Here is a 24328-nt window from a genome sequence, read left to right as displayed (position 1 = left end):
AGCATTCACAAGGCATGAGCCCTCAACAATTTGAATGACAAGGCATTCACAGTGCATAAGCCCTCAACAATTTATGACCATGCAATGGACTCAACATTTTTGTATATCAACATACAACTCAGCAACATCAGCGACAACGTAGACAACGACAATGACAACAACAACTGTGCATAAATAATTATGACTTACTCCACAACTTGGTCAACTTAATGATATTAATAATCAACAACAGCAGAGACAGCAACATAAGCAACTTGCAACATAGCAATATTAATAATAACAACTTGAATGATATAAACAACGATATTTTCTATATCATACATTTTTCACATAATATAAATATCTTAAACTAACCAACAATCATTAATCATTTGATTCAGGCTCTCTGTAAGTCTATAACTTATTAACAACTTCCATTCCTATCCCAAGATCAACTCACAACATGGGTTAAATACTCTTAAACACCTTAATTGAACTCATAGTACTTCTAGTTTTGAGGTTTGGAATTATCCCAAAAGTTTTGGATTAACTTAGAAACGGTTATGCTGAATTTTCATAAGATTTCACTAAGACCTCCTCGGAGTATTTTTATCATATCTCAAAAACCAAAAATCATTTTCAAGTCAAACCAAATCCATTGGAAAGCTAACAAAATTATCTAAAACTTTCATGTTTATACCAAAACCCAGTTCAAAGTGGAAAGGGGTGAAAAATAGTGAAATATGAAGGATCTGGTTCATAAAAATTGTGTCACGATGTTTGAAATCGCGGCGCGTTTTTTTATGTCCAGAACCACTGATCATTCTGCCATCAAAATCGCGGCACGGCTGCAAAAATCGCAGCACGGTTTGACAGTATCAAGTCCAGACTCAGCTTTTCAAAAAGTGCGATTTTCACCATTTCGCGCGTAAAATTCAAACCGTTAATCGGATTTTGATGTCGTTTTCGCCTACACTCTCCTGACACTTGGCTCTATCATAACCTATAGTTATTTCAAGTCTCAACCACCCCAAAATCGATTTCCCAAACCTCACATAATCTCTTGTTTGCAAAAACGTTTAGACTCCGACTTTTCAAGCATAAATTACAATTTCCATCGACCCAAAACCCAAAACTGATTGGGAACTTAGTCCGAGATTAATCTGCAATCTAAACATCCTTTATCACCCTAATCCATCAGATTACCTACTTCTTCCAACGATTCAATTCTACATTCTAACGCTAATTCCCAATTCATAAACAACTACATGTTAAATTAATTTCAGAATTTACATACACTATGATTATTGAGAGTTAGCATCGCCCTTACCTTAGGTTAATCGATCGAAAGCTTCTCGTCCTTGGTTCTTCTCTTCTCTTGGTTTCTCCTTTTTTCTCCAAAAACTTGTTTCACGTGAAAACTATTCTGACCTATGTTTCTCCTATTTATTTCTTCAACCCTCTTTATCTTATTTCCACTTATTCCACTAAACTATTCTAAATTCCAAAACAGCCCCCACAACTTAATCTTATTTTATTTTCAAATCTTATTCTATTAAATATTAAAATAAGCCACTTTAATAAAACAACAACACCACACAAAAATCATATAAATCACATAAGTCATAAAAATGGACTCTAAACTCAATAAAATAATCAAATAATTAAATAGGGTGTTACATGAGACATGTCCCTAACCAATAAAATGAATGAAACAAATATAATTAAAAAGAAAACGAAAAAAATCTAAATTTATAAATAAAAGGCTTAAATACATTTTTGGCCTCTTATCTTTATTTTAAGGTTCATATTGGTCCCTTAATACAAAAAACGATGCAGATAAGTCTTTTAATTTGCTTAATTGGTACCATGTTAGTCCTTTCCAGGCGAATTCTTGATTTTGAAGTACGAGATCCATGTGAATTTGTGTTGGATGCACCCTCTGCATTAATGTTCAACGATTTCAGAAAGGAAGCTTATGAGGAACCTTCTGAATTTTACATGTTTTCTCATATGGGTATGAAGATTGGTTGTAATCTCTAATTCGGGGCGAAGAATTTAGGGATATATGAATTTCCAATGAACCTTAATTTTGATTTATTGAAAATCGGTAAAGTGGGAAGAATGAGATCCTAACTTACATGCCACATACACTGCAGTTAATGTTGTTAGCCTCTCATGGATGGAAATGACTAATGTGGTATCAACTAAACAAATTAAATGACATAACTGCACTTTTTTTTAAAATAAAGGATGAATATCTTTTTTTAAATAAAGGATGAATATGATCCCTGAAATAAAAATAAAGGACCAAAAAGGGGTGGGTTCTAAGGTGAGGGAGAAATTAAATCCCTCACCGGTGTACCATCTATAATATACCATTAGATCTTTAAAAATGAGTTAAAGGTTCATATTTTACTAAAGAAAAGAGAGTAACACATAAGCCTTTTTCCACCCAATCCCTCCCTTAGTTGGCTTCGTCAACAAAGGGCCATTAACCACCAGAAAATAGCGATCTCTTGTTGATGATCTTGAAGTTCTTCTCATGGTTGATGATGATGAAGATGGTGGTCTTGCCAACACAACACAACACACTAATCGAAATAAATAAAAATTTATGGCTATTCATGTATATTAAACATTAGATTTGAGTGTATATTTAGGCAAAATGATTTGAATATAGATTTTCAATTGTTGTGACTTTTTTTTATATGGGAAATGCTAACCGGTGCCCTGGGAGCACTGGTTAAGGATATGAAAAATGAAATTATATAGTAGTTAATGCATTGAAATTGTGTAATTAATTTATAATAAAGTCAAAAACAGTTTTGTTTTATGGTAATAATTTCCTTTTATGGTATGCTTAACTAGTACCCCGGTTAGCAGGACCCTTTTTATATTAATTGTCAATAAAAAATTAAATAGATTTATGTACGAATCTTTAGATCATATGAAATTGGTTTGATTGTGTTTTTCTCATCAATTGTCAAACTTCAACCATTGTTATTAGGTTTGGAGTTTATTTGATTTGAGTTTTCTTTTTCCCTTTGTTACAATGTTTGAAGTTTCTTGCCTTACAAAAATGTTTGAATCTCTTTTGAACTTTCTCAGCCATGTAGAAAAAGAAAGAAGACATTAAGGAAGCAAAAGAACGATGAAGGTTTTGCTGGAAAAAAATAAGAGAGTAGGATTTGGGTGGAGGAATGCACATGTGCTACTCTTTTTTTACAATCAAATATGAAAGATCTAATGGTATGTTATCGATGGTACACCGGTGAGAGACTTAATTGCTTCCTCACCTTAGAATCCATCCCAAAAAGGTGTTTAAGCCTAAATAAAATTAATTTGATTTTTAAAAAAAATTACAATATCGAAAAACTTAATGAAAGAGTTTACTAGAAAAATTCCAGGAAAAGTTTTTTTTAAAAAAAGAAAAAATGGATTATATTAACAACTGAAGTGTAAAATCCCTAGCACAAGATGTACTAAAGAGACCACTCCACAACACCAAGTCAAAACTATAATTACAGATACAAGGGTCAGTCGATGTCCAGACAAACCATAGGGTCCGACCACCATCTCTGAAAACCGTACACAAACATGGCATTTTTAGCTTTGAGCCACCAATACGAATGAAATTTAACTTCGTCTAAAATCTGAATAATTGGGGTTTGGATGTTATTAAAGAGCTTGTTATTTCGCTCATTCCACACCAACCAGACACCCAACAGCCAAATAAGCTGAAGAAAAGATTTGTGTTTCTTTGAATAACCCTTGCAATGAATAAACTGTATGAAGTGGTCGCTAATATAGCGTGGGTCAACACCTGCAACACCTAACCAAGACCTGATATGCTGCCACAATGAACTGAATAAATTACAATGGAGGAACAAATGGGATGATGTTTCGTCTTGATCACACCCCGCCACACACATGGTTGCGTCTTGCTAGAGGATGTCGCGCCTCACAAGGTTTTTTTTAGTTGGCAACCTGTCTTGCAACAATCTTCAAGCCAAAATCGACACCTTCAGAGGAACCTGCTTATGCCAAAAAAGATCTCTCAAAACTTCAGGTAAATGAGCGACCTGATTGGTCAGGATTTGATACGCTCCGCTCACAGTATAACCCTCAGTAATGTCAGGATCCCACTGCCACCTGTCAGAAATATCAGAATGCAAAACAAAACCGTCAAGTAAGAGCCTACACTCCACTACCATGTCCTCCTCACACGCCCACAGTCTTCTCTTCCACCTCCACGCCTCACCTCCATCCTCCCAACCTAGCTTAAACATTTCCTCTACCGTTGTGAATTTGTTAGATGACAAATCAAATAAACGAGGAAAACTCATACGTAAAGGGACATCGCCAACCCACCTATCAAACCAAAAGAAAGTGTGTAAACCATCCCCTACCTTTCTCGACACCCTTTCTACAAATCTGCCCCATTGGCCTCACCTACCCCGTCCCTAATCTTCGCAATCTCCCTCCACCAACAAGAGACACTCCGGCCCCCAACCTCCCAGCCTCCTCACCATATCTCGCCACCAGCACCCTATACCACATCCCTCCTCTATCCACCAACATCCTCCAGCACTATTTACTGGGAAAAGTTATATTAAGTTTTTCAAAAATCCAATCACAAAGCAGAAAAGTGAAATTATGTTTTCCAAAAAAAAAGAGTTGAAATTTTTTTTTTCTGAAAACTAATAAATTAATAATTATTTTGTGAACCAAATATTCAACGTCCATTATTATTACTAATAACAAATTTGAAAAGATTTAATGTTATTTTACCAACATTTTATTTATAAATGATATTAACACTTTTGGCAAATAATATTTAATTATTATATTTTTAAAATTATATCAAATAATTTTATTAAATCTTATTTTGTTGCGGTTATTATTTATTTTTTTTGAACAAATCAAAATGAATTATATAGCTCAAAAGCGAAGTGTTTCACCCCGCACAAGGTGTGCTAAAAGTGATAAAACACTCAATATTTGTTACAACACGCCGACACCTAGAAAAGGAGCCACCACCAAAAACAAAACAAAAATAAAACAAAAGAACAATACCAAGTTACATAACACCCATACACAAAAGTGGGTGACTCCACCAATCTTAGAAACCAAAAGCAATAGGTACCGAATGCGAGGACATCCAAAAGAAGGAATTAAGCTTCACTTTTTCTACAATATTGTGAGGATCAATAACCGCTTATGTGAAGACTCGGTTGTTTCTCTCTTTCCAAATTGCCCAAACACAAGCAAGCCAAATTACCTTAAAATAAAATTGTGTTGATCTCGTTAATCCCGCCATATGAATAAACTGACAGTAGTGATCTGCAATGGTGCCTGGACCAACAAAAGAAAAATCAAGCCAAAGACAGACAAGATTCCAAACTCTTCCAAATAAATCACATTGAATGAAAAGATGGTACGTCGTCTCACTGAAACCACATCCTCCAACACAGAAGTTGTCGTTTGGTTGAAGAACATGTCGACGAACCAGGTTTGATCTAGTTGGAATTCTATCTTGAAGGACACGCCAAGCGAAAAAAGAAACTTTAGTCGGAACCAGTTTGTGCCACACATCTTTGATTGAACCAACAACTACCTGTACTTCTAATGTTGTTAGGAAACGATACGTCCCACTAGCCGAGTAGCCATGATTAGGATCAAGTAACCAACGTCAATGGTCCTGAGTGTTAACCTGCAAAATAACGTTTTCCAACAAAGTAACACAATCCCTCACACTATCCTCCTCCCACGCCAACAAACGTTGTCTCCAACCCCACCCATTTCCTCCTTCCTCCCAACCCCATCGAGCCATATCCTCCACTGTGCACTCCTTATGGACCGATAAATCATACAGGCGGCTGAACTGAATTTTTAAAGGAACTCCACCTAGCCAATTATCAGTCCAAAAGAAAGTGCTACGACCATTACCTACCACCCGCCTAATATTATCCTCAAACCAACTGCCTACACCCATCCCAACTCCCTCCCTTACGTGCCCCATTATCCTCCACCAACCAGACACATATCTCCCTCCTTCTTGAATTTCCAACTTCCCCATACCGAGCCTTTAATACACGGTACCACAGACCTTCCTTATCTACCATCAACCTCCAACACCACTTCCCTAATAAAGACAAATTAAATTCTTCTAACCTCCTAACCCCCAAACCACCTTGATTCATAGGTAAACATATAGAATCCCATTTTATCCAAGCAATGTTTTTAGAAGCCTCGCAACCCCCCAAAAAAAAATTAAAAATAGATTCGATAGAGGAGATTATACCTGTAGGCGCCTTGAAGAAGGAAAGAAAGTAAACCGGAAGAGAGGACAAGACAGACTTCAGAAGAACCAGACGGCCACCAAAAGATAAAAACTTATTATTCCACAACGACAATCTAGCACTAATTCGATCGACCACAGGTTTCCAAAAACTAAGTTTCCAACTATCTCCACCAATAGGTAAACCCAAATACAAAAAAGGAATTGTACCAGTGCGACAATTCAACACATAAGCTGCTTCTGACAGCCAAGTTGGAGGAATATTAACACCTGTCAACATGCTCTTGTTAAAATTTACCTTCAACCCAGATACTTCCCCTAACAATAACAGCACAACCCGAATAGTACGCACATTCAACCAACATTTATTGCCAATAATGAGTGTATCGTCAGCAAACTGCAGATGGGAAATGTTAACCTGTTGTTGAGTTCCTACACCATATGGTTGAAATAAATTCGTTGACACCGAAGCCTTCATCAAAACATCAAACCCTTCTGCCGCCAATAAGAATAAAAATGGTGACAAAGGATTCCCCTGTCTAAGCCTCCTCTAGATAGGAAACTCTTCTGTCGGGCACCCATTCACAAGGACCAAAGTAGTAGCCGTACCTACACACTCCATAATCCACTTCTGCCAAAGAGTAGGGAAATTCATGTTCAGCATCACGGAATTTAAATAATTGAGATCCACCGAATCATATGCCTTCTCGAAATCAACTTTCAACATTAACAATTCTTTGTTCATACGTTTAGCTTCATCGACAACCTCATTTGCAATAAGTATGCCATCAAGAATCTGTTTACCACGCACGAAAGCTAACTGAGTATCTGACACCACAAAACTCAATATAGATCGTAACCTGTTTGCAAGAACCTTAGCCAACACCTTGTACAAGCTACCAACTAAAGATATTGGGCGAAAATCGGCAAACTTTTGAGGACTAGCCACCTTAGGAATTAAAGCAATAAAAGTTGAGTTAACACCCTTCGTCAATTTCCCATTTCTATGGAAATCCACCATAAATTTCATAAAATCATGTTTCAACTCGTTCCAAAAATCTTTTATAAACCCAAAATGAATACCATCCGGCCCGGGGCTTTTGAAACTATCACAGTCCCAAACAGCCTGTTTAACCTCTTCCAAAGAAAACGAACGAATTAAATTACCTGACTGAGCAGAAGACAGCTTTCAGAAATTCAAATCCTGGACCCCATGCCGAGTACCCTCTGTAGCTCGGAACTGATTGGTAAAATGAGTAAGAACAGCTGAACGAATATTCTGAACACCTTCAACCAAGACACCATGAACATGAATCATATTAAGAGAATTTCGACGCTGTCTGTTTGACATCACATGATGAAAGAATTTAGAATTTGCATCTCCTTCCTTAACACAATTCATTCTTGATTTCTTCCAACTCGTACTAGTTTGCATACGAAACAAAGAATGCAACTCAACTGATAGATCACGAATTTCCTTTGTTTCATTTTCAAGCAAATCAAACTCCTCCCCTTTAGAGTCGAGGAAAGAAATTCGATTTTTAACTTCCAATATCTTGTCTTCAATATTTTTGGAGTGTTGTTGATATCAATCCTTAAGAGAATTTTTTATCATTTTAAGTTTCATTCTCAACACATAGCCGCCCCAGCCATCCAAAAAAAATGAATTCAATTTACCACGAACAAATTTAGCATACCCATGGTAATCTGCCTAACATTTCAGCATCCGCAATGGTCGAGGTTCCCAATTCAAATCATCAACGCTCAACACCAACAGAACGTGGTCAGAGAGTCCCCGTTGGTGAGCCACTTGAGTACTATTTTGTTAAGATTCAGTCCACTTTGCAGACACCAAAAATCTATCTAATTTGCTCATTGAAATACCATCACCGCGATACCATGTAAATAATTGGCCACAAATTGTTAAATCTAACAAGAAGCTAACATCAATGAAGTTATTAAAGTTGTCTGCATCCACCTACTGAAATACCACATTTCTACCTCTTCTCTCGTCCGCCGATCTAACAGAATTAAAATCCCTACAGACACAGACATTCGCATCACCAATGTTAATAATAAAATGAGACAAACGCGCTCAAAGATCTTGTTTAGCCGTGATATCACAAGGTGCATAAACATTAGCAATTATAAATTCTTGGCCAGTAAGGAGCACCTTCCCTTTGATAATCAGGACATGTCTGAAATTAAAAGTGCAACACACCTCCACCAATGAAGAATCCCAAATAGTAATTAAACCGCCAGACGCCCCTATAGAAGCCTGATAAGAAAATCCACAGCTAACACTACCCCAAAGCGAAGTTATAATAAAGTCATCAACCACACTCAGCTTTGATTCTTGCAGACAAACCACAAAAGGATGCTTATCACGAATGAACCTATTAACTTCTGCTCTTTTATCAAAACCACCCAAACCCCTTAAATTATAAGAAATTATATTCATCTCTACCAAACTCCACCCCCACACACCCCCACACCACCGACCCCTAATTCCCCACCCTACCCAAACCTCTTCTCTCCGCCCTCCACTCTCTCCTTCCCTCCTTGGATAACAAATTGAACCTGTTGTTTTTATCACCCTTAAAATTCACTCCCAATGACTTACCTTTCACCCGAACATCCTGTACCACCGCCTCCTTCTTACCATGAACAGCAACCCAATTCTCCCAATCCTTATTCACCGAAGCATTAGAAGTATTAGATGAATTAGATGAAGAAGTAGCCATTGCTTTAGATGCCTTAGAAATACTCTTCTTGCATTCTTGTTTCTTTAAAACCTTCAAAATTTCCTTTCTATCTTTGGAAGGAAGTCTTGCAATTCTTTTTATTAAACCAAAAGAATGATTGAGAGTGACACCTACTTTCTTTTTCTTCTTGGGATGCGACTTTGAAGTATCTTGAGATTTTGAACTTAACTTTGAATTCCTCTATGCTTCCATCGAACAAGTACCATCAATAAAACTAGTAGGCTTCTCGTTGGACTTACACCCAACATGCTTCGTCCCTTGCTGCTCCTGTTCGCTAGTAACACCAGATGGTTTAAACAAGACATTCACATTTTTATTTAACGGACAACATGTTTCACGTTGTAAAATATCTTCATTTAATTCAACATCTTTCAGCCATTCTTCATTAAGGTCCTCCACCAAGTCATTCATCTCACCATGAATATCCTCCAAGCCGGGAGCGTCGTTAATGTTAGTTAATGCTTCCGTCCTAGAATCCGCTTCTACATTCGATAAGAATGCATCCTCCCCTAAGTTGCAACCCCACTCCTCTACCAACTTGATCACATATTTGCATCCATCTATAACAACCTCAGAGGAAGAGTTTACAATCTCCAAAAAAAGTTGTCGAAATAAGAACACGTGCATAATCCAATCTCGCCCTATCCACCGTACATTCATCCGATCTAATAAATCTTCCGCAGCCCGAAACACAAATTTTAGAAAACAATTCATTCCACGCATGGACGGGAGTGCCATAAACTTACACGAGGTGAGCTCACACCTTTCAACCGAATTTGCAAAAGTTAGAATCAAATCCATGATCATTTACAAGATCACACTTCATTGTTGGTGAATAATATTTTGTTTAAATTTTGCAATACCACAAAAAACAAAGACCAAAGTTTGCAAATGTAATTTTGAACGACAACTAAGCCTAAACTATTCTGCCCTAGTAGGATTGAGACAACAACCAGGTGGAAATTGTGTAGTTCGAAGAAATGAAAATTGCACGTGAAGACGCGTACTATTTCTCAGACAACTAAATAGACGAGAAGTGTTGAAGTCCATTTTGATGGCAACCTTTCTCTTTATACGTGTCTTGTGTTTCAGACCCATACACAAACAAAATTTATGCGTTTATTTCATGCTTTGGAACATTGCATAAATGCGATTTAATATTTCCTGCAACATTACAGTATCATAATTCATAAAAATTAACGTCTTTAAAGTTTAAGATCAGGTTTTCTCTCTTTTCTCATTCCTAAACCGTAGGCATCATCTTTTTCTTCTTCTTGATACATCAAAGAGAGATTGATTTAGGATCAATTTTGATTAAAAATCATTCATCTTTTAGTAGACACTTCTCTTACGTTTTAGTCTGGAGGAGAGGAAACGAAAGACTTGATGGATGTGAAATATAAAAAAAAAATTAAGAAATTTTTCACATTTTTTATAAAAGTATTTTATTAAAGAAAGATAAAGTAATATTTTCTTGTATTAGGAGAGTTTTGTATTATATTTTTAATTTAAAAAATATTATTACATAATAGATTGAATTTTGGAAATTCATGTTAACCTTGCAAAACCTTCGTCCCATATAATTTTTTAGTTACCCTCAAATTATGAGAGTTTTGTATTATGAAAATAAATAAACCTTTCAAAGTCCTCCCCTCTCAAACTCTTCTATTTCTTCCGCTCCCGCTTTCCTTTTTTTCCCAAAGTCTACACGTACCTTCCCCTCCAAACTCTCATACAAAGTCTTGGTCCATTTGGTTCAACATATAGAAGGAAAAGGAAATATTTTAATGGAGTGGAAGGAAAGGAAGGGGAGGAGGGATATTTTAATTAAGGGTTAATTAAGTAAATGACACCTATAAAGATCCAAAATTTTGTTTTTAGTCCTTACAAAATAAAATCACACTTTTTAATTTTTGTATCATTTTCCTTTTTAATTTTTAGGGACAAAAAATGCTGATGAATTTTTTTACAATGACTAAAAACAGTGACGGAAAATTTTACGGGGATTAAAAAGTGAAATTTCTTTGTATGGACTAACAACAGAAATCTGGATATTTATAAGGACTATGTACTTAATTAACTATATGTTTGGTTCAAAAGATAAGAGGAAAGTTGATGAGATATATTTTATTTAAGGGTCTTGTTAACTGGTACTCTCAAGGCATTGGTTAAGGAACTACTAATAAAAATTTTGTCTTGTAAATATAGAATGTTACTTTTGATCAAATAATGATTATACAACTTTTTCATAAAAACTTACTTATTTTTATTTGCTTAACCAATGCTCTTGTGGCACTAGTTAGCATTTTGCTTTATTTAAAAATATTTTGGTTCACAATGAGAGGGGAGAGATTTTAAAATTTATTTATTGTTTTACCCTTTAACTTAAATATATGACAAAAGAAAAATTTGAAAGCATATAACACGAATTTGATTGTGTAGTTTGTTATGTGTCCTACATTGTACAGGTTCCCGGACTGTTGAGTGTATAAATATGTTCGAGTATCCTCATCCTTTAAGCTAACTTTTGGGATGAGATCCAAGCTCATTTAACATGATATCAGAGTTGGGTTAAGGATTCCAGTATGTGAATTGGACTCAGGGCCACGCTAGGCATGAGGGTGAGTGTTAAAGTTGGTTTTGAAGTTGTTTGTGTAGTTTGTTATTTTTCCTACATTACTCATGTTCCTAGGCTATTGAGTGTCTAAATATTGTTGAGTACCCTCGTCCTTTAAGCTAACTTTTAGGGTGAGATCCAAACTCATTTAACAACAATATTGAGTAATACTAAAAAAAAAATCATACATGGAGCTATAATAAGATTTTTTTTTTAACATCAAATATTATTAAACAATCAAATCCCTATTCAAGACGAACAGAGACTGGTGAAACTGAAAATAGAAACAAGAGACGCCGTATATAGGCGGAACACCCGAAAAAAACACCCCTTAAGACAACACCCACCACCAACTAACACAAACTCCTTCACGAAACGACCAATGAAAAAACAATATCCAACACCATCCTTCGTCACTACTCACCCCCAAAGAAAAACACCCCTCAAAATTAAACTCCCAGTCTTGAACACCAAAGCTGAGCCACATCCGAAAAGCTCCTATCTGAAAGATCATGCAGCTTCCACAACCTCTCGACCTCCGATCCACCGAAAGAAACCATAAAAAGCCCAAAACCAAACTTGATCCAACGAACTGAATCCCGATCTCGAATCAAAAGTGATCGGCCCACCAGAATTTAGGACCAAATCAGAAGGCCACCCCTCACCCTCGGTGCACCAGAGAAACACCAGATCACACCAAACAACATTGCAGCTAGACACCGCCTTCCGATCTCGAAGCAAAAGTAACCGGCCCACCGAAAACCAGCACACAAAAAGCATGACAAACGACATGATATGCGGTGGTGCAAACAACAAATAGATCAAAAGGAGAAGGCTCAACTCAACAAGACTCGCTTCCTCCAAACATCGTAAACACCTTAACAACCGAAAAAACGCAAACAAGGGCTAGTGACGACGAACAAGGAACCGAGTAACAAAGGAAACCTCCAAAAGAGATCACCCCCAACAAACACCACCTCTCACCTACAGCCGCCGCTGCAACCACCTTTCACCTCCTCATAACACCAAAACTGTTACCTACCACCACCATCACCACCGTCACCTCCTCAGAACACCAAAAACCGTGACTTACCTCACCACCGTCACCTCCTCACACCACCATCACCAGGATCTGGATCAAATCGGAACAAAACACGGACCGACACCGGAAAAAGGAACCGCTTACACGAAGAGAGAGCAACCTAAGATATTATTTATGTATACCATTTGAAAGCTAACAATATACAATTGTAATATTTATATCAAAATCAAATTCAAAATCCAGCATAGAAAAACAAATGTTACAAGTTTAAAGAAAATTGATTACTTTATTTAATTTTTGATTGAATTTGAAGTTGAAGATACACATGTGATTTTATTTTGTTTTATTTTATTTGACCTATCAAACTAAACCGAGTTGTTTCTTCTTGAATTGAATAAAGTTCAAATGGAAAGGAAAAAAAAAATCATGAAGTTTCAACATAATCTAATTATATTCAAATGTTGTTGATCCAATTCAACTCAACAAGTATCCTAGTCTATTATCATATCAAAACATGACAAATTAAAGTTTAAATTTAACCAACAAGAAAAACTCATATATAATGTTTGACACATTTTAAATATGATTACTTTAAAAAACATGAGAAAAAAGCATAATAAAATACTTACACACCTAGTATTAGTGATGGAGGAGAATAAGTCCCACAAATAAAAAAATGGGTTAGGCTAACAAATACTCTTTTGTATTTCCAATAAAAATAATAATGGAGATTCTTGAAGTACTTTTTGACGCCACCTTGGCAAACAACTTGGAATTCCAATATATTCAATTTTGAATCATATTCCTAAATCCCCACCATACCATACCACATCAAAAATTAGCCATCACAATCAAATAATGGCGTGACCCCTTTCACATGTGATTCTCTTTTATAATTATTCGTTTCTTTCCGAATTTCCGCAGCAGTTCAAGCTGGTCCCTCTTTGATAAACGACATTCCAAAACAGTGTATTATGCTTTCTTCCTTTTTTTACTTTTCACGTTTTTCAACTATACGTTCACGTTAGATTTACACCAATCATTCAACGCGTTTTCTTGGCGGTTCATGATTGAAGAAATAAGATATTGATGTAATCTTTAATTTGAGGAAAGTTTAAACTTTATTTTTGCAGAGGATTGGTTTCTATACGTGATACGGATGATGATACGATATGAAAATACACAAGTTTTTTAAAACTTAAGATACCATGCGGTTAAGATATATTGAAAAAAATTATATAACTTTTATATATTATATATAAAATTATCAAAGTAGTTTATAGAAAATATATTACGAGTTCTTGAATTTAATCAGTTGGTAACAACAATGTAGATGATGTTCGAACTTTAAATATCCTATTTTTTCACATTTAACATGTGTTATATTCAGTCATTAGATTACTTGATAAAAAAATAAACATGTTAATATACAATTTTCGTTGGTTAAAATTTATGAGTTAATATAAGTTGATCCAAACTAATTCACATGCAAAATGTTTTATTAAAATTCGATTTACACGTTCCAACGGGCATCCACTTCATATAATCGATCAATGGGACTCACTTGTAATTGAAGCAAAGAGACCGTTTTGATCTCAATATTTTTTTTTGATTGAGACCGTTGAACTCGACTCAAATAATTAACAACCCCAATGTTTTAAAATAAAAAATAACCTTTACTACCAAACACAGTCTTCAAAACGACAAAATGTTGTTTAACTTTATCAAAAGAAAAAGAAGAGTATTTTTCAAGAACAAGATGTACAACACCACAAGAGAGCATGTAACTCTATCAATGAAATAATTTTATCAAATCTACCTTTTAATTACTCAAACAAAAAATCAAATCTACCTTCTAAGATAAATTAATTTATGTCATGCTAATGAATTTATGTCTAATTAAGATAAAACCAGTCTATCAAAGCAGCAATAACTCTATCTCAAAAAGTAAGGTACGTAACACAACATATCAAAGATCAACATTTTTTTTGTCAGATAGCTTATTGGTTAGAAATTCACTTTTAAAGTGAATAAATGGAGTATCTGGGATTCGAACTCCAACCCCTGCATATAATAATGTATTGTCCCTGTCAACTGAGCTATCCTTAGGGAGACAAAGATCAACCTATTTATTTACAATATTATTTGACAAAAATTCTAAAAAAAAATTATTTATAATCTTAACTAAAAGAGTAGTGATATTTGTACATCCAATTGATGACAACTTTGGTGACAACCTTGTTTTTCTCTCTTCTTATTGATCATAAACAATGGAGAGAGAAAAATGAAGAGAGATAATAAAAATGTCATGTGAGTATGAGAGAAAAAGTTGTCAAAACATAGTTGTACAAATATCATTTCTCAAACTAAAAATACATCATCAAAAGAGAGTTATAACTTGCATACGTCAAATTTGACCAAAATCCTAAAAAAAGTTCCACCTGTTCTCAACTCAAACCTTACAAACGTGTATTCAATTCTCATCCACTCACCTATAAATAACCACAAACGTTAATATAAGACCGTTTGTATCCCACATTTTTCATCACAAACACAAAAACAACAACCTCAAAAAAAATAATAACATGACAACAAAAACAACCCTCCTCTTCCTCTTCCTCCTCCATGTCTCGGTTACCGTAGTTAACTCCATCGGGGTTAACTACGGTACCTTAGCAGACAATCTGCCACCACCAGCAACCGTAGCAAATTTCTTGAAAACAAACACGATCGTTGATCGTGTTAAGATCTTCGACGTGAGTCCACAGATCCTTCAAGCTTTTGCTAACACGGGAATATCTGTAACGGTTACGGCGCCAAATGGGGATATTGCTGCGTTAGGAAATATTAATTCGGCACGTCAATGGGTTCAGCAGAAGATTAAACCTTTTTATCCTGCTACTAAGATTAATTATATTCTTGTTGGTAGTGAAGTTCTTCATTGGGGTGATGGTAATATGATTCGTGGTCTTGTTCCTGCTATGAGAACTCTTCATTCTGCTCTTGTTGCTGAGGGTATTAATGATATTAAGGTAAATCTAAATCTCATCTTTGTTCTTCGTTTTCAAAATATAGCTACATATTTGTATGTATTGTATCACCTTTAACTAGAATGTTGTTATCCAAAAAAATCTTTAACTAGAATGTTTTATATCTCTTTTCTGTAAGACACAAGTAGATTTAGGGTATGTTTGGATTTAAACAGCTTATACAAATAAATGAGTTTTAATTGATAAGCTTGCCAAGTAGTTTATGAAAAAACAGCTTATAAAAATACTACTAAAAAATTTATAAATTAACACAAAAGTTTATTTATTTACATAAGCTATTTTTTATAAGTTTAAAAATATATTTTAATTCTTTTAATTAAAAAAATAAATCCAAAGGGAACCTTATAAATGAAAAAAGAGATCTAAACAATGAAAACTTTTGACAAAATATTACTCATCTGAACTGTTTCTAACTAAAAAATTTACTAGCATTTATTGTTGCTATTATTTATTGTACCACCATGAGCAAAAATTATTTAATGGTCTGAGAAAAAATTGAATGAAGCGTGTTAAAGAAAAAGAGGGACGAAAGTGAAATGTCATGATTGTTTTTTGAGGTAAGATCCCAATGTCGCTAGCTTTTGTCTTTGGGAGACAAGTTCACGTGTTATTATTACATAAAAATCTTATTTGAGTCGGTGGTCTTTTGATTTATTAGATCCTATGATTCAGATTTCAAATTGGACCGTTTGATATTCCAATTTAAACATTTTTTTTGCAAACAAAATATGATACTACCAAATTAGTCCCTAGTCTTTTCAAATTAGGGACAAATTAGTCTTTATGTTATAATAAATTGGTAAACCCATATATTTGATTGTGTGAGTGTGCCTTAGAGATTTATATTTGATTTTGTGACCATACAAAAATAATTTCATATACTCATATTGGTAAAGAAATTCAAAATCTGATTCTTGTGAGAGTTTAGTTGAAAACTTTACCTACAACACCATTAATTTCCTTAACAAATATAAAAAATAGAAAAGTTGTTTGTTCCATCAATTTGAATTAGGAATTTTGAATTAACAAAAGTTTGAGCTGAATTTTGTCTTTTTTTCAGGTTACTACAGCTCACTCATTAATAATAATGCGACAATCATTACCACCAAGTGCCGGAAAATTCAGACCAGGTTTCGCCAAACACGTAATAGCACCAATGCTGAAATTTCTAAGAGAAACAAGAACACCATTCATGGTTAACCCATATCCATATTTCGGTTACAATCCAAAGAACGTGAACTTCGCGTTATTTAGACCAAACCGTGGATTGTTCGACAGGAACACCCGACTAACTTACACAAACCAATTCGATGCTTTAATGGACGCTGTTTATTCAGCAATGAAGGGACTTGGTTTTGGTGATGTGGACATTGCTGTTGGCGAAACGGGCTGGCCTTCAGTTTGTGATGGTTGGGATGCTTGCAGCGTCGCGAATGCTCAGAGTTATAATGGTGAGTTGATCAGGCATTTGGAGGCAGGGAGAGGCACGCCGTTGATGCCAAACAGGAGGTTTGAGACTTTTCTTTTTGCTTTGTTTAACGAGAATCAGAAACCTGGTCCGATTGCTGAGCGTAATTGGGGTCTCTTTCGGCCTGATTTCTCTCCTGTTTATGACTCTGGAATCTTGCGCAATGCACAGGTTATTTTCTTTTTCCTCACTTTTATACTTTAGTGCTTTCTTTTGATTTTGTTTCAACTTTTTTATAACCTATATATAATAGTTAGTAGCATTGTCAAAGTTGTACATAAAAAATCGTCTAAACCTCGATTGAGGACAAATGTGGGTCCGCGAAAATAGAAGTTTGCGATCCTTTCTGTTGTTATAATGATATTTTGAGGTCTAAAGTGTCATTATAACATGGAAATATTTTGAAAAACGATTGAAACATTATTAAAATGTTAGCATATAATTTATTAAATTCTTCTGAAAGATGCTTAATGTTTTGTCCTTTACTTTATTTTCATCGTTTTTTTCTTTGCACTGCTTTGTTTGTACTACAATATCTGGATTCCTGGTCTCTTTTATCACATGGAACATGGTATCAACTTCCAATGCACTTTTCTTTTTAATTTTTTTTTAGGAAAGTTGTTTGATTCATTCTCAATTCACTTTTTCTATACAATATGGTTTTGTATTTGATAATAGATTTTGTTTTCAAGTTTTAATTTTTTGTCCGCGTTCTAGAAATTAAACTAGAGGCGTATTTACGGAGTAGCTAGCAATGGTTGGTTGCAGTGAACTTTCGCTGTGACTCCACAAAACTTATATCTATGGTCGCTCCCGTATTATGCCTATGGTTTTAATTCCATGTCAACGACGATAATAAGGGTTGCGGTGTGCATATTGTTTAACATTTTTAATTTTACAATCAAAGATCCAAATTTCACAGTTTTATCATTATGTTGTTGAGAGTATTTTAAATGAATAATGCAGAGACCAGTAGCACCGGTACAACCAAGACCAGTAACACCCGTACAACCAAGGCCTGCAATTGGGAGCTGGTGTGTGCCGAAGCCGGATGCAAGTAACGCAGCGTTACAAGCAAATATAAACTATGTTTGCAGCCAAAAAGTTGATTGCAGACCAATCCAACCAGGAGGTGTTTGCTTTGCTGCCAACAATCTTAGGGCTCTTGCCACTTATGCCATGAATGCTTACTATCAGGCTATGGGAAGACATCCTTTCAACTGTGACTTCTCTAACTCTGGTGTTATTGTTTCTACTAATCCAAGTGAGTCTCAATTCCATACCCTTGTTATATTATTCACTAGTGATTTATAGAACTCTTCGTAGAAGTTATCGTCTGTGTAACATCGACACTTCAGATTGAATATATGTCTGGTGCTGGACACATGTTGGCATCTGACACTGACCATCGTTGCACAAGAGATTACATAACCAGTGTCAACGATGGTCAGTGTCAGATGCTAACACGCGTTACAAGAGGGAAAATATCCGTCCTTGTATCTAAGTTTTCTCAAACATATATGCACAATTGTTGCTAACAATGTATGCTTTGTTATTCTTATTTGCAGGCCATGATAATTGTAGAATCTAAGCATGTTTCTTGAAGGTCATAATCAGAAAGGCAAGGTCAAATCTAAGCATCTGAATAGAAGAGGGAAAAAGGAGTGAATGTGGCTTTGTGTTAATTCATGACTTTATGATTATGCATTCATGTACTTGTTGTCTTGATTTATTTTTTGGAGGGGTTGTTGTGTTGATTATTGTATATTAGTTAAAAAGATGTTAACATTGGCATGACATTTCATGCTTAATTTAATATAATATAATGCTCGTTTGTGGCTATAACTATTTGATAAACAGAAACATCTCATTTCATTTATATTAACATTAGTATGTGGCTTAGAAAAAATAGAATATTTTTGTTAAAATACTAATTAGTGATTAAACAAATACTGATCTAAACTAACCAAGTATTTATGTGTCGTTAACCATTACTTAAATTTGAGTTCAAATGAATGTTTATTTCACAAGTCTATTTATATATGGGAATTGTCTCTCATGTGAAAATCACATAAGAGATAATCCTTTTCCAATTAATATATACTTATATAACTTTTACCATCTCGGTGTTGGTTATTTAGTTGGCAGTTATAGCTCATTCAGAACAATATGTTCATACTTCTATGTTGGAGTGACTGTGGCATAAGGAGGTTCCTATGAAGGTTTCATTATTTTCTTGACGTCTTTTTCGCAATCAGCTTCCTTCCAAGGTTACTCTATTTAGACGAGGCATCATTCATCACGGCTCTCAGCTTTGTGTGAGTGTTTGTGGGGAACTTTTTTTTTTTTGAGGGAAGTGTTTGTGGGGAACTTGAATCATCATTTCATCAGTTTTTGGATTGTAATCATTCCAGCTCTATTTGGCACCTTATTTGTAGTTGGATTGATATATCATCAGTTGACCTTTCTGTATTTCAGATTGCTTTATTCAGTTTGTGCATTCAGCAGACACATTAAAAACTAGGTGATCTATCATGCAATTGATTTTGTTTTCATGTGCCTTCGTAATTTGGAAAGAATTGAACATCAAATTATTTTGAAATAAGAAAAACTCAATTTTTCAACTTGGACAAAATTAAGTTGTTTTCTTATTGGTGACTGAAGGCAAAATACGCTAACATTGCTTTTGGTTATTATAGTTGGTGGCTTTGTCCTTTTTCATGTTTGGCTATTGGACAATAGTTTTCCTTTCTTTCAGATTTGTTTCTCTATTTGTAAAACTTATTGTTCTACTCTGGACTCTGGTACGTCTTGTGCTAGGTAGAATAGTCTCTTATTGATATTATATTCCATTTTGCTTTGTTAAAAAAAAAAAAAACTAAACTCAAATGAAACAATTTGCTACTAAGATTTTTACTTTCAAAATGGAATAGTTTAAACTTTGAAAGAACTATTACAAACATCTTTACTGTTCTTCAAAAAAGAAAAAAAAATCTACCAACAAAAGAAATTTTACTATGAACTATGAATAATGATTCCGACAAAGACATCGAACACGACATCGATACTGAAGTGTTGATACGGATAATTTGATAAAATCACATAATTCAGTATAATTATTAAAGTATTGATACTGATAATTTAATTAAATTACATAATTCGGTATAATTATATATGTCGTGTTGATGTTGAACACTAACACATCATGAAGACAAACATGAGAATAAGAAGTAGTTAATACAATAACTTGCGCAACAAGTTTTCTAGCTTTAGTTGGTTTCAGTTAGTTAGAAGAGTTTTACTACTCTATGTTATGCCTCATTGTAATGTAGTACACCACTTAGAATCTATATAAGTTGTAATCTACACTCATTCATCAATTAATGAGAATATTATTCATCTATTTCTTCTCTCATAATAAACACTAACGCATATCCGACATCGGAATACACCTAATCTGATGAATGTCAGTGTTTCGTAGACTATTATGCACTTTAATCGATTGATATATTACTCTCCTTTTCTAAATGAAGAAGTAAAGAGATGCTTAAAGCAAATATATAGCCGTTGTATTCTATTACCACTGATTTTTCTTTTCCTATTTATATTGGCACTATTCACATTATATATTCCTCTCATTTCAATAACAAACAAGAAACATCTTTAACAATAACATCGCTTTCTATTTCATCTTCTACATACTCCAACATTCATATCGTAATTTTTGTTGTCTGTTTGGTAAAACACTTTTGTTGATTCTGTCGTTTCCTTAACAACAGACAACCTTGATAAAGAAGTTCTATGTATATTGAATCTACCTACTCCAAACATAGGAAAAGAGGTAATATGGAATCACAAAAAGGATATATATAGAAATAGAATAACCCTTCACTATGAAGTCAGCCACTTTTAAAAGCTTAATTATGCATAGCTCATGAATCTTTTCAACAAAATAAACATTTTAATACAATCAACTAACTACAAATAATTATGATACTGAATTATTTTATGTATACATTAATTTGTTTTTGGTACAATGTATTACATTATTATTAGGCTTAATTACTCTTTTGGTCCCTTAATTTATTTTTTGGTGTCGTTTTGGTCCCTTAACTATTAAAAGTTTCGTTTTGGTCCCTTAACTTACTTTTTGGTTTCGTTTTGGTCCCTTAACTATTAAAAGTTTCGTTTTGGTCCTTTAACTTACTTTTTGATTTCGTTTTGGTCCATTAACTCTTCCTCCGTCAACTACTTTGGTCCTTTATGTTAGGATGAATGTATTAGAGTTAAGGGACCAAAATGAAACCAAAAAATAAGTTAAGGGACCAAAACGAAACCAAAAAAATAAGTTAAGGGACTAAAACGAAACTTTTAATAGTTAAGGGACCAAAAGAAAACTCAAAAATAAATTATGGGACCGAAACGAAACTTTTAATAGTTAAGGAACCAAAACGAAACCAAAAAATAAGTTAAAGGACCAAAAGAGTAATTAAGCCTTATTATTATTACTATCTTACATTATATTCTTTACATATTTATGAAATAGAAAAATATTAAACTTCATTTGTTATAGATTAAAATCAAAATAAAAGTGAATTTAATATAAATAAATTTAGAGATTACTTTGTAGGGATTCATCTATATCATACAACCTCTCTAAAAAATCTATATCTATACAAATATAAAAAAGGAACACAATTTTTTGGCTGAATTTTTTTTATTATGACTTTACCCTTTATTTGAACTATTTTATTTACCTTTTTTGTTGCTTTCTGGTTTATGTCCAAATCGTAATGGTAGTTAACTACCGCTGATAAATATAGTCGAACGGTAGTTAACTACCGTCAGAAAGACGCAATGGTAAGAATAGTTGAATGTGAGAAAAGCAAGTTTTTCACTTGAATAAGTGTTGGGCTGACATGTTGGAGATCCAATAGACTCGGGCTTGAAATTTTTGATTCCAATATCCATTTCTACCAACACCCTCTAGAATTTTGAATCTAGCATCTCTTTCCATGAGTTTGACGAAGAAGTCCTCCCTAATAACAAGTGATAACCCTATTGAATTTTGTGTTAAGAGATTATATTATTTTATAGAATTAATGCCATAAAATATTGATATACACGTAGTGAGCAATTTAAATTAATTTTTCTAGCATTAGTTAATTTTATCCAAGACCTTTAAACAAATGGGTGCTATTATGGCTGTTGGAAGCAGCTCAACTTCCTTGCTTTATCTTTGAGATCATCATTATGTGGTCCCAACCTTTATTGTGAACTCATTTGCAGGGTAATTATGATTAATTAGCACAAATCCATGGCATCACATGCTATGCTTATAAATTACAGTAAATGATAATTATTGTTAATTAAGAATTAGTATTTTTTAACCAAGTTGTTTGGGCGTCAGTGGCAAGGAGCTCCTTCCAAGGACATATCTCGGGAATATCAGGTTCGATTTCTTGGGGGAACAATGCTTGGGCAGTGCGCATGCCTCAACGCACGAGCCAGATTAGTCGCCCACCTTTGGTGGGTCGGAAACCGGTGCGAAAGCTAAAAAAGAAAAAAGATTTAGTATTTTTTATTGTTGTGTGTTATATGTACGAAGTGTTCATTGACGTTTCGGAGTGACTAATGTTATGTCCCTCAAGTGCTCCGCCATAAAAAATGGAATATAGGTCCTATCACTAAATGGGTCCACCATCATTAATTATTTTTTATTTTTTTCAAAATTTTGTGGGAGTGTGAGTGTTTTTTTTTGGTCTAGTAATGAAAAAAATTGATAAAGTCATAAATGAAGAGGATCATAACTCAGAACGCCCCACTAAAGTCTTCTAACTAAGCAAAATTTAATAAACATAAAGATTAATTTATTAGAAGAAAATATTAATTCTTCTTATATTTGTTTGACAATATATTAACTTTAGATATATCTGATAATTTTTTTTTATATAAGTTGTACATGAAAAAAATTATTTTTTCTTCACTAAATTTCTCTTCTATGTTTGGCCCTCTTATACTTCATTTCTTACTCCGTCCTTTTCACGAATCCCCTCATTTATAAATTAATTAATATCCACATTTTATTCAATACAATATTGAATATTGTTTACTCACTCTTGGCCCTCGTGAAACTGCAAAACACTTGGAAAGTGATGTGTAACAAATTTACAGAATTGTGAATAAACTTTACTCATATTCATTATGCATTATAATTGGTATAAGAAACTTTACGTGGAAGATGCAAGACCGTTTCTGAGATTTTGATGATCTATGACGAACTTACAATTTGAATTAAATTTTCAAAACGATTTTGGCGTAAGAGTTTAGGGTGATAGAAGGTTAGAAAATTGAACTCTCTTTATAACATCACAATAAATTTGATGAAGAATAATATGGAAGTCTCTAGAACACTAAAGAATAATATAGAAGTCTCTAGAATACTAGGGAATAATAAGGAAGCTACTAGACACTACTAAATAAGCACTAGGGTCTTAACTTTTCTAGATCCTTCTAGGCTTATGTACTAGAGTATCCATATCTCTAGACTTTTCTTTGTTTCTAGATATTTCTAGTTTGTAAAGGAGAGCCTTCCTAGAGTAGTATAAATAAGGCTCACCACCTAGTGTTTTGGCATACTCAAGAATCATCAAGCATTGAAGCATTCAAATAATATAATCTTTTCTTTGAGAATATTAGAGAGTTTCTCTATTTTCTCTACCTTCTCTTTTGTCCCTGAGCCAGATTTGGCATCAGAGCTGGTTACAATACCTCGGAGTTGAGTTTGAGCGAAAAAATCAACGGAAAGTGAGTTTTCAAGTGAGCAAGGAGTTGCCTTTGTGAAACTTCACTTTGCGGCCATTTTGATCGCGAAACTAACACCGTCATTTTGTTTGAGCGAAGAAATCAATGGAAAGTGAGTTTTCAAGTGAGAGTAAGGAGTTGCTTTCTCAAAACTTCACTTTGCGGCCATTTGTTCGCGAAGCTAACACCACAAACAAAACAACCACGCACGGCCACAATCTTCACCCAAAAAAAAAAAAAAGATCATTGACCACCATTGTCAAAATGCCACCTAGAAGACAAAACGAAAGATCTTTTCA

At 34.2% G+C, this 24328-nt stretch overlaps 1 protein-coding gene across 2 annotated transcripts; it reads left to right on the top strand.

Moving 5' to 3' along the window:
* Positions 1 to 15218: 15218 nt before the first annotated feature.
* LOC11445637 (glucan endo-1,3-beta-glucosidase) lies at positions 15219 to 19082 on the top strand. Of its 2 annotated transcripts, XM_003621982.4 has the most exons (4): positions 15221 to 15739; positions 16818 to 17396; positions 18192 to 18489; positions 18794 to 19082. In XM_003621982.4, exons 1-4 carry the CDS (start codon positions 15293 to 15295, stop codon positions 18814 to 18816), a joined length of 1347 nt encoding a protein of 448 aa, XP_003622030.1. In that variant the 5' UTR covers positions 15221 to 15292; the 3' UTR covers positions 18817 to 19082. The 2 variants fall into 2 exon arrangements, with proteins under 2 accessions (XP_024626421.1, XP_003622030.1); XM_024770653.2 differs by lacking the exon at positions 18794 to 19082 and having other exon boundaries at positions 15219 to 15739; positions 18192 to 18554.
* The last annotated feature ends 5246 nt before the right edge of the window (positions 19083 to 24328 follow it).

Source organism: Medicago truncatula, chromosome 7 (genome assembly GCF_003473485.1).
Source record: "Medicago truncatula cultivar Jemalong A17 chromosome 7, MtrunA17r5.0-ANR, whole genome shotgun sequence".
NCBI classification, from domain to species: domain Eukaryota; kingdom Viridiplantae; phylum Streptophyta; class Magnoliopsida; order Fabales; family Fabaceae; genus Medicago; species Medicago truncatula.
This window is presented reverse-complemented; position numbering and strand designations above follow the sequence as displayed.